The 14,967-nt window shown below is 40.6% G+C and overlaps 2 protein-coding genes across 2 annotated transcripts in view; one reads left to right on the top strand and one right to left on the bottom strand.

The window, feature by feature from the left end:
• On the top strand, positions 1 to 9,880 carry map1lc3b (microtubule-associated protein 1 light chain 3 beta). The gene is made up of 4 exons (XM_006797419.3): positions 1 to 273; positions 3,469 to 3,524; positions 7,337 to 7,443; positions 8,073 to 9,880. Exons 1-4 carry the CDS (start codon positions 234 to 236, stop codon positions 8,248 to 8,250), a joined length of 381 nt encoding a protein of 126 aa, XP_006797482.1. The 5' UTR covers positions 1 to 233; the 3' UTR covers positions 8,251 to 9,880.
• Positions 9,881 to 11,583: 1,703 nt separating this feature from the next.
• Positions 11,584 to 14,967, bottom strand: part of zcchc14 (zinc finger, CCHC domain containing 14) — a 36,789-nt gene continuing 33,405 nt past the window's right edge. The window contains exon 14 of the mRNA XM_087844058.1: positions 11,584 to 14,558. Within this exon, the coding sequence (XP_087700184.1) occupies positions 14,503 to 14,558 (56 nt within the window). The 3' untranslated portion in view covers positions 11,584 to 14,502. The remainder of the gene's footprint in view (positions 14,559 to 14,967) is intronic.

Here is a 14,967-nt window from a genome sequence, read left to right on the forward strand (position 1 = left end):
CTGGTTTGTTTTGCTTGCTCCAGCTCGCGCTGACAAAAACAGAGGCAGAGGAAGGAAGCGACGACATCAAACCAGCTAGGAGCTCATCTCTATGCGTTAGTGTGTCGCTAAGAAGCTGCCAGCACCGCGGACACGGATAGTTTAATACGTTGTTTTTAGCTTTTATATCGCTGCTTCGAAACAAACACTACCTCCGCTTTCACCTACTGCCAGCTGACCGACTTTGGTGCAACATGCCTTCAGAAAAAACCTTCAAACAAAGAAGGACATTCGGTAGGTCTTACAGCTGCTTAATTTTAACATGTCTCGCTCTGCTTTTCCGCTTCGGGTCGTGGGTTTTCGGTTGTGCCCCGAATTGTCTTCTGAACTGCCCAAAAGTGAATCACAGCGTTGGTGTGCACAGGCCAGGTGGGGGTTAGTTGTTATCCCCGTGCCGAGTATCAGCCTACATTTTGTCAGGCTGCTTCTACTTTCTGCTGCTGCTGATTAGCAGAGTCAGCCTCCTCGTTGGGCATGTGTTCCTTTTAACTTATAGATGAAAGACAGTTGCTCCCACTCGTGGACTTTGAGCTTTAGATGTAGACGAACATGAGGAGGCTGTGAGCTGCTGGCTCGTGTCTCTGAAATGTTTACTTGTGCGAGAGCAGTGCGAGGAAAACAAAGTGGTGTCGAAATGCAGGGCAGAGAGAGCTGCAGGATTGGGGGATGGGACAGTTTGTGGAGGAGAAGAAAAGAGTTTAAAAGAGGAGAAAATGTAAAACTGCACCTGAACACGTGGAGTTGACGTGTCCTTCTTTATTTTATTTCTTCCTGTTTTTCTTTTTTCTGTTTTGGTTTTTGGTTTTGGTGCACAGGCCATATAGCTTCGATGCAGAGGATACTTTCACTTATGTTTCCCAGCCAACAGAGCTAAATGTAAGGCCTCCAAACTCACTGCCAAGTTTCCATAACGCAACGATTATTTTACATTCTTATCCTGTTTATTGGGTTTGCTGCTTGTAACGAAACGATGAAAATCATGAACTGAGTTCAACAGACTTGATGGCCAGAACTTAAAAATATGGAACTTTTTTTTACTGTTGTCGTTTTAGTTTTAGTTTGGTGTAGTTAAGTTTTGCTGCTAGAATTATGAACATCCTTGCAAATCATACGAATTATTCAAATTTGATTTAAAAATAGCATTTTTATCAATGGAAAGATGAAATTTGGATGAATGTATTTAATATTTAAATAAAAATAATAATGATACTATGAGTGACGTTATATAAGTAGATAACCTTTTAACTTACCTCCGTATCATAATTACTACCTAATAAACAAAGATGTGTACTTGCTGCCTTCAACGTCAGAACTATGTTTCCCAGCATGACTAAACATATATGAGCTTCATGTTATTGGTCTAAATATACACAAACAAAGCGTGTGAGTTCCAGCCTGCTCTGACAAACGTGTTATTTGTACATATGAGGATGTTAAAGTTGGCATGAAGCTGTGACGGTCCAACAAGTCTGGTCCAAAAACTGCTGTTTAATGTGGTCATGTGAAAATTTTTGTAATGTTGCCATTTCAGAAAGAGTTTTGTGTGTATACATGAATGTTTACTCAGTGATAAGGGTCACTAGCTGGTAGTCATGTTGCCTTTTATCTAATCTTTGTGTTACTGTCCTCTGTGGACAGAATAATCTAGCCCCACGTGTTTAGTTTTTGTTTTTTTTAATAAATAAATGATCCATTACGTAGTTACTAGGCTTGTCATAGAATGACTCAGGAACTTAAAGGGAGTTTTCCAGTGTCCCCTTGAGGTAACTGACTAATTCCCAATATTACACAACAAAGATGTATTTAAAAAGCACATCCTTTTAACCTCAAAGTCATTTGCTTCCCATTTAGTTGGTTTTTCTCTCACCCGTCATGGTCTGGTCATGAGAGACTGACGCATGCAGAACTTCCTTGTTTCTGATTGAAACGCAGGTTTGGAAAAATGTAATAATAGAGTTTTATTTTCAGTTTTAGCATGAAAATAAATATTTGTGTTTTGGCCGCAGCATGTTAATCAGTTAATTTAGTTAGACAGTCTTACAGTGGCCGCACAGTTTTCTGAACAACCACTTCTTTTAGCGGTGGGTCACAGGGACACCAGAGACTCAGAGCTTCAGTTTTTCTTTTAATTGTCTCTACTTGACTCCATTCAGGTAATTCAAGGTCCAAAATCTGATGTTTAGTTCAAGTAGGCAGTGCTGCTGTTGTCAGCTCAGACTGCAGCAAATAGAAGGTGATATTGTTGGTCATATGTGCTGGTTGTAGACTGTGTGTACAAAAATTATGTTGCCACCTGTTGGTTTTGGACTAATTTTTATCCCTGTTTTCTGGAGTCAAAAGCATTAGATGACCAGCTGACGCCAACAAGCTTGGTTAGCAGCTGTATCTATAAGCTGTACAGGTGCAGTGCAATAACATGCATATGTGCTAACCATTGCTAATAAACAGACCAAATAATAGCAGAATTTCAATCCAGTCTTTGTGTTACTACTGTGGAGAAAAAACCCAATTATTAGTCCGCTTTCAGCCAAGATTTCCAAGGAACTAGAATGCACATGTCCGAGAAACGCACACAAGATTTGCAATCCCAGTAAGCAGTGCAGACTTTGAATAGATAATAAGTGGATCATAATTTTTGCCTAATGATCTGCTAATCACTGCAGAACAATGCTGTTGCACCATGAGTGGATTTTAGAAAAGCCCATCTTGTTTTCACTCGAGCGCTTTACCCCAGTAAGCAGTTTGTTCCCGTGTGATTCTGTGCTTCATATGCTCCATGTCTCTAATCCTACTTTTTCTTTTTGATTGAATTGGACCTATTATGGTTTTCCTTATGTTCTTACATGTACGCACTGTTAAAATAGTGGTTGCTCATACTGAACGTGACTAAACTTTCAAACATTGAGGCACGTGTGTACAAAATGTCTGAAAACACACTCTGTTTCAGACATTTTTTTTCTGCTCTTGGCTATGTATGATGTCAGTAAGAGCAGGTATCAGATAATATGCTTAGCAACAGCACCCACCTGCTGCCCTCTTTGTTTAGGACAGCCAATAAGGATTCCTAAAACAGCTTGTACCAAACGAGAGAAGACATATTCTAAACTATAGATCTGTCTAGTACATAAAGCATGTTTCAGAAATTAGTAGGCAGCCACTTACAGCTGTGACATTGTTTGGTCTGATGTGCATCACCTCGCAAACCTGTTGAACCACAGGTTGTAAAAACAGTCACAGTCACCTGATATGAGAACCAACGATATTACCGTGCAGATCGGGATATGTAAAAAAAAAAACAAACAGCATGCAAATAGGATAGGATTTGCTGCCAGCTTTTTTCTTCTTTTTGCCTTATTTGTCATTGACCGTGTTTGTCTTTTATCAGCTCATTCTGGTTGATGCCCACTGACCTTTTTTTCTGCTCCACAGAACAGCGAGTAGAAGATGTCAGACTGATCCGGGAGCAGCACCCCAACAAGATACCTGTGAGTTGAAGTACATGTTTAAAATGTCTGAAGCTGACGGTGATGTTGGTGTGGTTGTGGACAAGTGTGATGTGCAAAGCAGCACACAGGAACTTTCCGCAGTAGAAAACGTTACCGCATATTTCCTGGTTGTAGCTCACAGCGACTGATTAAAGATCTTTTGTCTGAAAGAGCTTTCTGTTCCTCGATGGGATTTTCCAGTCGACTCTGTTGGAGATGCATTTATCATTTTAGCAGTTGTGATGTAGCAGCTGTTTGTTTTTTTTTTTCTGGAATGTTGTGTTAAAAGTGGGTGCAGCTGCATTACCATGTAAGTGGCCAGCACCTCTTAGCAACCACCAATAAACAAACGCACACCTCGTGTTTCACCTGCTCATTTTATAAGTGAGATAGAGTATCAGCACAGCTTTGCACCTGTCGTTTCATGTAAGGGCTCGTCTCGTCTGTGTGTTTGTGCACGCTTCCTGTATGCTCCCCGGGGTTATAAACTGCCGTGTCACAGTAAGTATGAGACCAGAGGCAGATGTGCTGTGTCACTGTAATGTAACTCCACCCAGACATCCACAGTGGAGCCTGAAGGACGTCGAGAGGCAGACTGCTAATAGCTTTCACATTAGGGTCAGACTCAGTAGTGTCCTGCTTTAACAATACACAGGGGTCAGCACATGTCTAAATACTTCAGGTGATATAGTAGTCTCGCATCACTCTTTCGCCACATTTCTTTATGTTTTGCTGGGAAACGGGAAATCCATTCAGTGATTTATAGAAATGTGCAAACATACGTGGAAATGGGAAACAGAGTGTAGAATTCTACTGAGTCCCATCTGTCTTTTCAGTCCAAGATATGACTTTCGGGATCCTCAAAAGAGTGTCCTTTCAGGTGCAGGTGCACAGCAGAGTGCTGTCCTGTTGAGGTGGCCTCCTACCTGCTCTGTGTCATGCATTTGTGGAGTAATTGTTGGGTTTGGTTATTTTAGAACTGAAGGTGCTTTTTGGACTTTGCTCCTCCCTGCGCATGTTGAGGTTTCACCCTGTTAAAAGGGAGTTTTTACTTTCCACTATCAATTGCTTGCTTATAGGAGCTTATCTGATTGCCGAGGTTTCCTCTGTGTTATTGTAGGATCTTTACCATGCAATATAAAGTGCCTTGAGGCAACTGCTGTTGTGATTTGGCGCTAAATAAATAAAGTTGAATTAAATTGAAAAAGTGTAAAATGTCTTCATAAACATAAAGAACCCACTTATCTTCTTTTCAAGCACTTGAAACTGCCACGACCTGGGTGATTGAGAGCCCACACAGACATGCTGCCTGCAGACAATTTTAAATTATAAGTTTCTTCTGTGCAAATATTTGAATTGCCAGGTACTTTGTGCAAGCAGGAGCAGGTTCAACTGTGGGATGAAATCCTCTCTGGGAAAGCAACCGAATGAGCTCTGGCCAATCAGCCAGCCAACGCACAGTAAACCTTTAAAGACTGAAGAAGTTGTGCACTAGTAAATCAATCAAATAATAATGAAATATTCTTTAAAAACTATCAAATATTCATGGTCAGTGTGGAAGCAGACAAATAGTCTTTTGTTATCTGAAATAATATATGAACCAATTACTTTGAAACAAAACAGCAAACCAATTTCCAATGTCCAAAACTGATTGCAGCTTTATTTTCACTTGCATTGCTTGATAAACAGCCCCTAACACGACAATACTGAAAGTCTGGAGAAAGAAAAACAGTACATTTTCTCATCTGTGAGGCTTAAATATTAGAATGTCTTCATCTTGTACTTACTAATAAAATATAAAATAAGGATTTCTGAACTAAACAGCTGCTCTAACCTTTTAACTTAATTCAAACACTAAAGTCAGTCTACACATCACTGGCCTGTGAAAGCAGCCTTGCCATTGTCTTGTGGCACATTCAGCAGAAATAGCGAAGAGGTTTATTGAGGCCGCTGCTTTTCTGCCCAGATGAAATGCATTAGCATGCCAAGCGAAAGCTGAGGAAGCTCTGGGTCAGCAGGTCTCGCTGGATTAGTGCTAGAACCCCTTAGGACTGTGGTCTGGACTGTAAATCTGAAGTTTCCCTTTGTCAACAGGTGATCATCATGCTGGTATTATACTCACTTGTGGACATGCATACAGACAAGTAATTGTTCTCATTTGACTGTTTTCCAGTTTGCACTTGGTGCCCTTGTAGTCCAGCGTCTGCACAATCACAACTTATCGAAGGGCACGCAAGCATTCGCACAATTTGTGTTCATGTGATGACAAAATGTAGGTCACTCAGACCCAGGCAGCCTCTCACACGCTCACGGACTTCTGTGGGTTGCACCGGGTGGGTCGAGCATGTAGGACACTCACTCAGTTGCAAGAATTTTGTGTAGCTGACGCCTGTGCTATCACACAGTCCGCTAATGTTGTGTAATGTCAGGTCGCAGTTCATCAGATGTTTGCGTTGTCACAGGGACCTCCGCGGGGTAGAGTCTACAAACCTTCAGTGCTGTGGTGCATGGCTTCATTAGACCCATGTGATCATTATAAAATGCCATAACTTTAATTTTGAGGGTCTACTTTTTTAAAGCTCCTGTGACTTTTTGAAGGGTTTTCCTTCGCAAATACATTCGCTCTGATTGGTTAGCTGACCCAGGAGAAATATGGCAAAGTTGGTTATGTACTATAACCTTAACTATATAAGCTCCAGTATAGCCTTAACCTCGTGAGAGCTGTTGGTTTGTAACAAAAACCAGAAGTTCAACCAGGTTTCAATCAGAATCCAACACAAGAAGATTTGCACTGGACTATTTATGGTTTTAAACCGTGTACCATCAGAGAGTGCGGTGTTGCTTCGGTCCATTTAAGCAACACTGAACAATAACACACAATAACAGCATAATATTGTTTTTTCATTTCCTGAAACGCGAGTGCATGAAACATCTTGTTCACTCCTGCAGCCGACAACAGAACATTGTTTGTGTTCTGCTCACAGCTGAGACATGTTAGAATTAGCAGCTTTCCTAAAGTGGAAAGAGGGAGTAATGCCTGCTGCTAGGCAGGCTCTAAAAAAAGAAAGAAAGAACAGTGTCTACATTTTGAATAAGACACGTTAAACACAGAGAAGTGTCTTAAATATTTGCGTAACAAACGAGGAAAGTTGTGCTAAAAAAACACAACCCCACTGCTATATTAGTTCTCCACAGCTCTCCAGTCATTCATCATCATTGTCACCCCAACTGGGCTGGATTTGCATTCTTGTTTTCCCTTGTAGTTGCGCTCCATCAGTTAAAACAGCTAATTAAGACAAAACATGTGATCGGAAACAAAGATTGGGAGTGCGGCCTGACTGACAGTGATTGGTTGTTTTTTATTAAGAGAAGCTTTGATTCGTTGAACTTATAGGCCGCTTCAGAGCATTAAGTAGAGGCTGACAGCCTTTGTTTAACCAGCACATCACTGTGAGTTAAATTGGGTTTTGCCAGCCTTTAATACAGTCTGATTGTGATTCTTTCTGAAGTGGAGTTTAATCCTGTGGGTTTGAAACCCATCTTACATATCTTAGTAAAACAATGGCATTCCCTTTCAAGTCTAACACAAATCTTGATCTAGTAGATGTGGATTTAGATTCACAGGGACCCGACTGTCTGACTTCTTTTATTTAACCTCTCCATCTGATATCGGCAGCTCAAGCTTCCTTATTACATCTCACTGGTCTCAGACACACAAAGGGCACAGGAAATGCACCATTCATGGAAGCTGACCAGCTAAAAGAAGAAAAAGAGGAGAAATGAATTGCTGATCAAGTTTTTGCCTCCTGCAGGTGATCATTGAGAGATATAAAGGAGAAAAGCAGCTCCCCGTACTGGACAAGACCAAGTTCCTGGTGCCAGACCATGTCAACATGAGTGAACTCATCAAGATCATCAGGTAGACGCTGACCTCTTCTCCCCTCCTCACCGTCTTTCCTTTACATTCATCATTTTCTCCTCTTCAGTTTTGTTTGCTTTTCTTAAATGTCTCTGACTCCTCTTTGTCTGTCTTTTCCTTCACTTTCACTTCTTTTAATTTCCTTTCATCTCCTCTCTTTCTTTGGCTTTCCCTTTTCCTTTATTTTAAACATCTTCATCCCTTTTCCTGGCATCAAATTTCCTTTCTTCTTTCTTTCATCTGTTTTGCATATTTGTTTCATACAAAACATATTTGCATATATATTCTTCTTACTTACTCATTCCATGTTCTGTATTTTTCATGACTTCAATATACCAAACCTTTGCTAGCTCAGAAAAGTGCAACAAACATATGGATGTATTGAGGGAGGAAGGGATAAACAGATGGATGCCATATTTAATCCATACGTTTCCTTTTCTTTCTTTCATTCATTCAATCTCCTAGTCACTCTCCTTCCCCTTCTTTCATTTCCTTCACAAGTTCTTTTCCACTTCTTGATTTTCTTCCTCTCCTATCCATGCTTTATACTTAGGATATTGTTTCCCTCTCACTTTCTTCTATTGTCTCCCCTTTTTCTCACTCTTGTCATGTCTTTCATTCCCCACCAGGAGGCGCCTCCAGCTAAACTCCAACCAGGCTTTCTTCCTGCTGGTTAACGGTCACAGTATGGTGTCTGTGTCAGCCGCCATCTCTGAGGTGTACGAGCGAGAGCGCGACCAAGATGGCTTCCTCTACATGGTATACGCCTCCCAGGAAACCTTCGGCGCTGCCACGACTGCCCAGTGAACAACCTTCCTTCATCCCTCCGTTTCTTCCTCCACTGGACCCGGCGACTGGACAGTTGTAGTTTTTAGTTTCCCCGTCCCCCCTTTCATGTCTCTTGTCACATTCTTTTGAGTATTAACTGTAAGAACTAAAACACAGACACAAACTGCTAAATCTAAACACAGCATCTGATCGTCTGTCAGCTCATTTTGGTCCTGGTTATTTGTCTGTGTGCCGCCACTCTCAGCCTGTAGCATAAAGCCACAAGGGGTGACCAGAAACAGCAGAGTTTAGGTAGAGAAATCCCCACCCCACCTAAAATGTAACCGACTCAGGCCAATAAGAGTCTTTCCTCTCTGTTGTTGCCCTCTCTGGATAAATCCTGTCCTCTGGCATTTACGTGTTGATGGCATTTTCAGTTTCCAGTGTTGTGGCTACACGTCTCCTAGGCTGTATTTATGTTAATGTATATATAAATTTCAGGTAGTGATGTTACATAAAAAGGTGGTGAGGCTCACCACTTATCTGTGTCTCTATATATACATTAGACAATGAACAAAGCCAGCCTTCTGTTGCAGTTAGAAGATAAAGCTTGGGGATTTCTTTTGCCAGAGAGATTTGAAAATTAAGAAGAGAAGATCCTTAAGCGTCACGTGTCGTCACATTCCCTTCACGGTCCTCCTTCTTTGCCGTTTTTACACCTCCCTGCATTTTGTAGTCTGAAGCATCCTCGCTGTATGATGTTAGGAAATTGCTTTGCTCTTGAAACAGATGATTGTAGTCCACCGAAAAGAGAAAAAGAAAAAAAAAAAGATGCCTCGTTTGTTGGTGTACAGATATTGTTGACTTTGAATATAAAAGGGGCTCCGATGTGAGTGTAACCAAGTTGATTTTTGGACACACTATAAGGAGCGTGGTCTGATTGCACGACTGACTGGAGGATTGATGGTGTTGCTGGAAGGAAAAAAAAATGCAGATAAGGGGAGGAGTTTGCCATGTCCTCATCCTTTTTTTTTCTTAATTCATATTTTTGTTTTGCAGAAACGATGATTGGAGAGAGCAAAACACAGGCAGGTTCACGAGCATCGTGTCTGGCTGTGGGCTTTTTTTCCCTTTAACCCACAGGGCTGATTTTTCCCAGAGCTGTCACTGCTGTTCAGTTTCACTTCACTGAATTACAACAAGCACTGTCACTGCAGGGGAATTTAGGAATTTACACCTGCCCAGTAGGTTTTTAAAGGGCGGCACTCTTTCACAGATTTGAGTTTTAGCTGCTTTATATCACAGTATTTTTTATCTTTTTGGTTCCTTTATTTAATAGGTTTTGTTTGTTTTTTTTGACTGTACGATGTGTTGCGACTATTCGCTGTCTGCAGTACAAATAGTTTAAGCTACTGTGTGTTTGTAACAGAGGGGTGGAGCATCTGTGTGTGTGGGTGTGTGCATTGTCCTTTCCGCCTGCTCCTCTGTTTCACACACATCCACATGCAGCAATATCACACAGCCTCCTTTATGTATTTATGTTGGTATTTTGTAAACAATAAAAGGAGGGAAAAAAAGGTTCCTGTGTTTTGTTTTGTTTTCCTGAACATTAAACCCTAAATTGACTTCATTACTGCTACATATGTGAAAAGACAGCATTAAAAGGTAACAATAGAATGCCATATAATGACGTCTGTGCTTACATGTCCAACAGCTGATCACCTGTTTGTATAAAAGATGCACATAAAATACGCGATTGCCCGACTGACTAATCACCTTGTCTGTTGCTTGTTTTAGTGCTGAAGGGCAACCCTCTTTTGACTTCTTTACACTGAAAATCAATTAGATTGAACCAGAGCAGACAGGATCATAGCAGTAACACAGCAAAAACGCCAAACATTAGGCAGTTTAGAGAATTGCAACAACAGTGGAAACTAGCGCTGCAATCACTATTTCTTAGGCCGAAAGCATCTAGAAATAATTTAATAAATCTTGTTAGTGGGGAAAAAAAGGGACAGGGTCAAACTATTCCTCCTTTAAGTAGGAGATTTAAGACAATAATACAGAAAACAATCAGACAGCAGGAAAGGAAAAATTCTATTTACAGGAAGAAAGTTTCAGGAGAACCAGACACAGGGAGGGGCGGCTATCTGTGTGACCGGACAAGACATGCTGAAGAGAGCCAGAGATTAATAATAACTAATGATTAAATGCAGGGAGGTGTATAAACACACAGTGACTGAAAAAGAAACGCTCAGTGCCCCATGGGAATCACTGAGTAGTCTATGTCTATTGCAGCATAACCAGGGGAGGATTCAGGGTCACCTGATCCAGCCCTAACTGCATGCTTTATCAAAAAGGAAAGTTTGAAGCCTAATCTTAAAAGTGGAGATCGTATCTGTCTCAAAATCCAAACCGGAAGCTGGTTCCACAGAAGACGAGCCTGAAAGCTGAAGGCTCTGCCTCCCATTTTACTTTTAAATACCACAAATAAGCCTAAAGCCTTAGAGTAAAGTGCCCTAAAGTGGGCCTGATTATTCAAGACCTTGTATGTGAGGAGAGGCATTTTATATTTGATTTTGGATTTAACAGGGATTTAAAGGGAAGTCAGTATAAAAGAAGTATGCTCTCTCTTTCTAGTTCCCGTCAGGACTCTTGCTGCAGCAGTTTGGATCAACTGAAGGCCTTTCAGGGAGTTTTTAGGACATCCTGATAATAACTGCATAAAAGTAATCCAGCCTAGAAGTAATAACTGCATAAACTAGCTTTTCAGCATCACTCTGAGACAGGATGTTTCCAATTTTACAGATATTCCACAAATGGAAGAAAGCAGTCCTGCATATTCGTATAATATTTGCCTTGAAGGACATATTCTGGTCAAAACTGGCTCCCAATGTTCCTCACAGTGTTACTGAAGTAATGCCATGCAGAGTTAGTATCTGGTTAGACAGCATGCTATTCAGCTTAGGTAAATCCTTCAAACAACTAGAAAAACAAGATTTTGTACTTCCTGATAAAACAAGGAACAGACAATGCTAAATACTGTCAAAACAAACAAAAAACAGCCAGTGCAGATATTCAGAGGACAATGGAAAAAGATGTGAAAGTGACTCATACCTTTGACTGCATATAAATGCCGATGCATGTCTTTGACAGTCGCTTAGCCAATTACCGTGGAGCGTGTCCACTGTGTCATCGTCATGTTTCGAAAAGCTAAAATGACGGCAACAAAAACTTTCAGCTTGAGGCTCCGCCCATTTTGTTTTTACTCATTGTATTGTACATAAACATTCACCTTCAACCTTTTAAGGATCCTCGGAGCAGCCGGTCCCATAATAAATAAGCCACACAGGCACTGTGATAAAAGGGAGAATCCAAAATTATTTAATTTTAAGCCATAAAAAAAAATCTTACCAACAAAGAACTGGGTAATTAAGTCCAAACTTTCAAAACACACAAATATTTTAAAAGCATATTTAAACAAAGATTTTGAAACATGCATGCATCAAGTTACCAACATCCTTAAAGAGTAAGTAAAACCTACAAAAGTGGAACTTTTTCTGTCTACAAACCATCTGTTCTTTGGTATAATCTATAGAAAACAATGACAGGGTAAACCAGCAATATAAATTTCCCTCATCTATGTAACTAATGGAATAAAATACAGAACAATTTATTTTACATTATGAAAGCGAATTGCCGATACCTCAAACAAACGCGTACATACTTAATGTTCAGATTTTTTTTATTTTAAATAAACACCCCACACATCCCTGTGCTGTGCCCTCCAGGGGTACAAAGAGAGTTTCATCTGAAGGACCAGCTGTCCTTGTGTCTGTGCAGCTCTGGGTCCAGCTCAGCAGCTTCCCACCCGCCCAACCCCACCGGGTCGAAGACCCGAACACAGAAGCACTTCCTATTGCTTTCTTAAAATTCCAACATGCTCGACATACTTAGACCTGTACAAACAAAGTACATAAGAACAACTCCCGCTTACACCACAATTATGAAAAGAGAAAATTGGCACTTTGAATGTTCGTCCTGATGTAAACCACATGATATTCTCTGATTGTCGTTGCTGTATTTGTGCACAGAGGGTCATTTCACCCTCTGGCGTGCTCAGAGGTAGAAAGGCTGCAGATCGCCAAGAAGTGAATAAAAATGGCTGACAGGTCCCCAATGCATGCCACTGCATAAAAGCCCAACTAACACGGAGTTTGAGTGATGGTGATGTTATCTGCAACCAGAGTCTGTGCAGTACCCATCAAGGGTGGAGACATGGTATTGAGGTCTAAGCACAGTGCTCTTAAACATCAAGCGACCAGAAGAAAGAAGATGCTTTCCAGGCAGTCCAGAATTCACAGCAGCCTACAGACCCAAAAATGTTACATATGAGGGGTAAACATGCTTCCAAGGTTTGAAACCTTAGATATCGTTCCATTTTCTGTTTTGTATATATGGGTTTAATTATTAGTAAAATCCCTTTCTTCCCACACTTTGAGCCACTTTTTGGCGTTCATCATTTTGATTTAAGGCAAGCCAGCAGTGGAGAAGTTATTTAGCAACACTTTCTTTTAGGAGAGTCCTCAGTCAACCAATCAGCATGCATTAGCAGAGTGCTAGCATTTTATGGGTAAAAACAACAGCGTTGTAAAAAAAACAAACAAACAAAAAACTAGAGGACATAACTGGCAGTTTACTTCAATCAGGCATATTATTAATGCTGCATTTGTGAAAACTGAAATAAAGCATGTTCTTCTTTGTATAGAAGCAGGTGAAAATAATTATTTTACCTATTTAGCTCCCCTGGGTTTGCAGGAAGAGAAGCTGTTCCCTCTGGATCTGCTCTGACGTAGCCCAGCAACCACCACCTCCATTGTGCAACTTTACTGCAGCAGAATCTGAACTGCCCGTCTTCTACACTGGTCCTTTGCTTACCAGCTAGAGCATTCGAATCACCCGTTTAACACAAACTTAACTTCCTGAAAAAAATGCCAAAGTCCCTCAAGACGTGTTAGAAGATTCGTGCAGAAAGTTCCTGTGTACATTTCCTGAACAGTGGCCAACAGGTGGCTCAGAAACGAATTTAAAAAATCAAAACAAACTGAGCAAATGGAAAAATGAACACTCAAACATCACCGTGATAAGATACGCTTCAAAGAAACTATTTTGGTAGTCTTGGATGAAGTGCTGTGTGATAATGTTTAGCCAGCAGTGCTGAGAAAAAGGCATGCACTCAATACCACATGTTCATCCCCTGGTTCTTACTTTGGTTGCATGTTACATCAACCATCAGATTTTCCATCTTTACATACAGACTCGGGCTGAAGATGCACAACAGACACCAGTTTTCCTCTTAGATCTCCAGTTGCTGAAGGTGGTTTCCAGTTCATGCAGTCTGTGTGCCAGTTAGAATTCATTCATTCAACTGTTAGCACATTTAAATACGGTGTTCCAGTTTAAATGTGGCCGACAGCTCTGTGCACACCTGTATAAAGGCTGGTGCACGAGGTGTAAAGCACCAAACCAGACATTTGACTCCTGCTTGTTGATAACCAGAAACAAAGCAAATGAATCAACCTCTGAATATGTAACTGGTAGATTGAGGCCGTTTTGAAATCAAACAGAGCTTAAATCCAGGTGAATATGTGAATACTGTGACTCAGGATTTGGTCAGGATTAACTTTGGAACTGTCAACCACCTGAACATACAGTGCCAGTTTTAGAAATAGTAGATTAAAGTGGAATCTTTGTGTGGACATGCCAACCGTGAGGAGCAACGAGCCAACACTCAAACGATTAGCTGTGGTACTGAGACGTTGCTGAGACGTGCACCAGTAGATCCTGTGAAAGGAGGGATAACACTGGTACTTGATTAGGCTGCGTGTTCTGGAAGACCAGATCTGGAGTGCTGTGGTTGTCATGGGAAGCTTCTTTTCAGGTCATGTGACTGATTGTCGGTCTGTAGTGTTTTCTCTGAGGAAGACTTTGAGCTACATCTCTGAGATCAAGCATGGTAGAGTTTATAAATGTCCACTTTTACTTGTGCCTAAAATCTTCTTCCTCCTCCTCTAATCTCTTTGCAAGCTTTGGCTTAAAAAAGAAAGAAAAGAAAAGAAAGAAAGAACACCAATGATTCAACTCAGCAGTCTTTGAACAGACTAACAGTGAACCTCCGCACTAAAGGAGCAGGCTGTTTGTCTCCTGTCCCTTTTGTGTTTTTTGTTGGCTTCAGCAGGACCATGAGGTACAGTTTAGTCTGGAGTTCAAATCCAAAGCCGCCTCTGCCGCTTAGTCTCCTGAGTCCTTGCTGTCAGAGTGAGGTGTGTACTTCAAGCGAAATGTCCCTGAGAAACACAGCAGAGTTGTTAAAGTGATGCCCCAATCTATGGCATCCCAAAGGGTTCAAAATTATATAACGGACACATGACATTATGAAGGAAGTGGGTAAATGAAGTCACAAATATGTTTTTAGACTCTTAAAATTTTTAAGTAATGAATGAGGTAAATTTATTCAAAACAGATTTTAATTTTTAGTAACATCAAAATCTGTTTTGAAATATTAAATTATACTGAAATAAATAACTCCATCTCACTAAACAGGTCAAGTTTTACTTTTGTATATTACACATCATCATTTCAGTTAATCCAATTACACATTCAAATTAAATTTCGTAATACCTATAATTCATTTTACAAATTCGCCATTTTAATTCCTGCATAATTGTTATACTTTTGTGCGTTTGGGCACAGTTT

This window comes from Neolamprologus brichardi, chromosome 7 (assembly GCF_056152115.1).
Source record: "Neolamprologus brichardi isolate AB-2024 chromosome 7, ASM5615211v1, whole genome shotgun sequence".
Lineage (NCBI taxonomy): Eukaryota > Metazoa > Chordata > Actinopteri > Cichliformes > Cichlidae > Neolamprologus > Neolamprologus brichardi.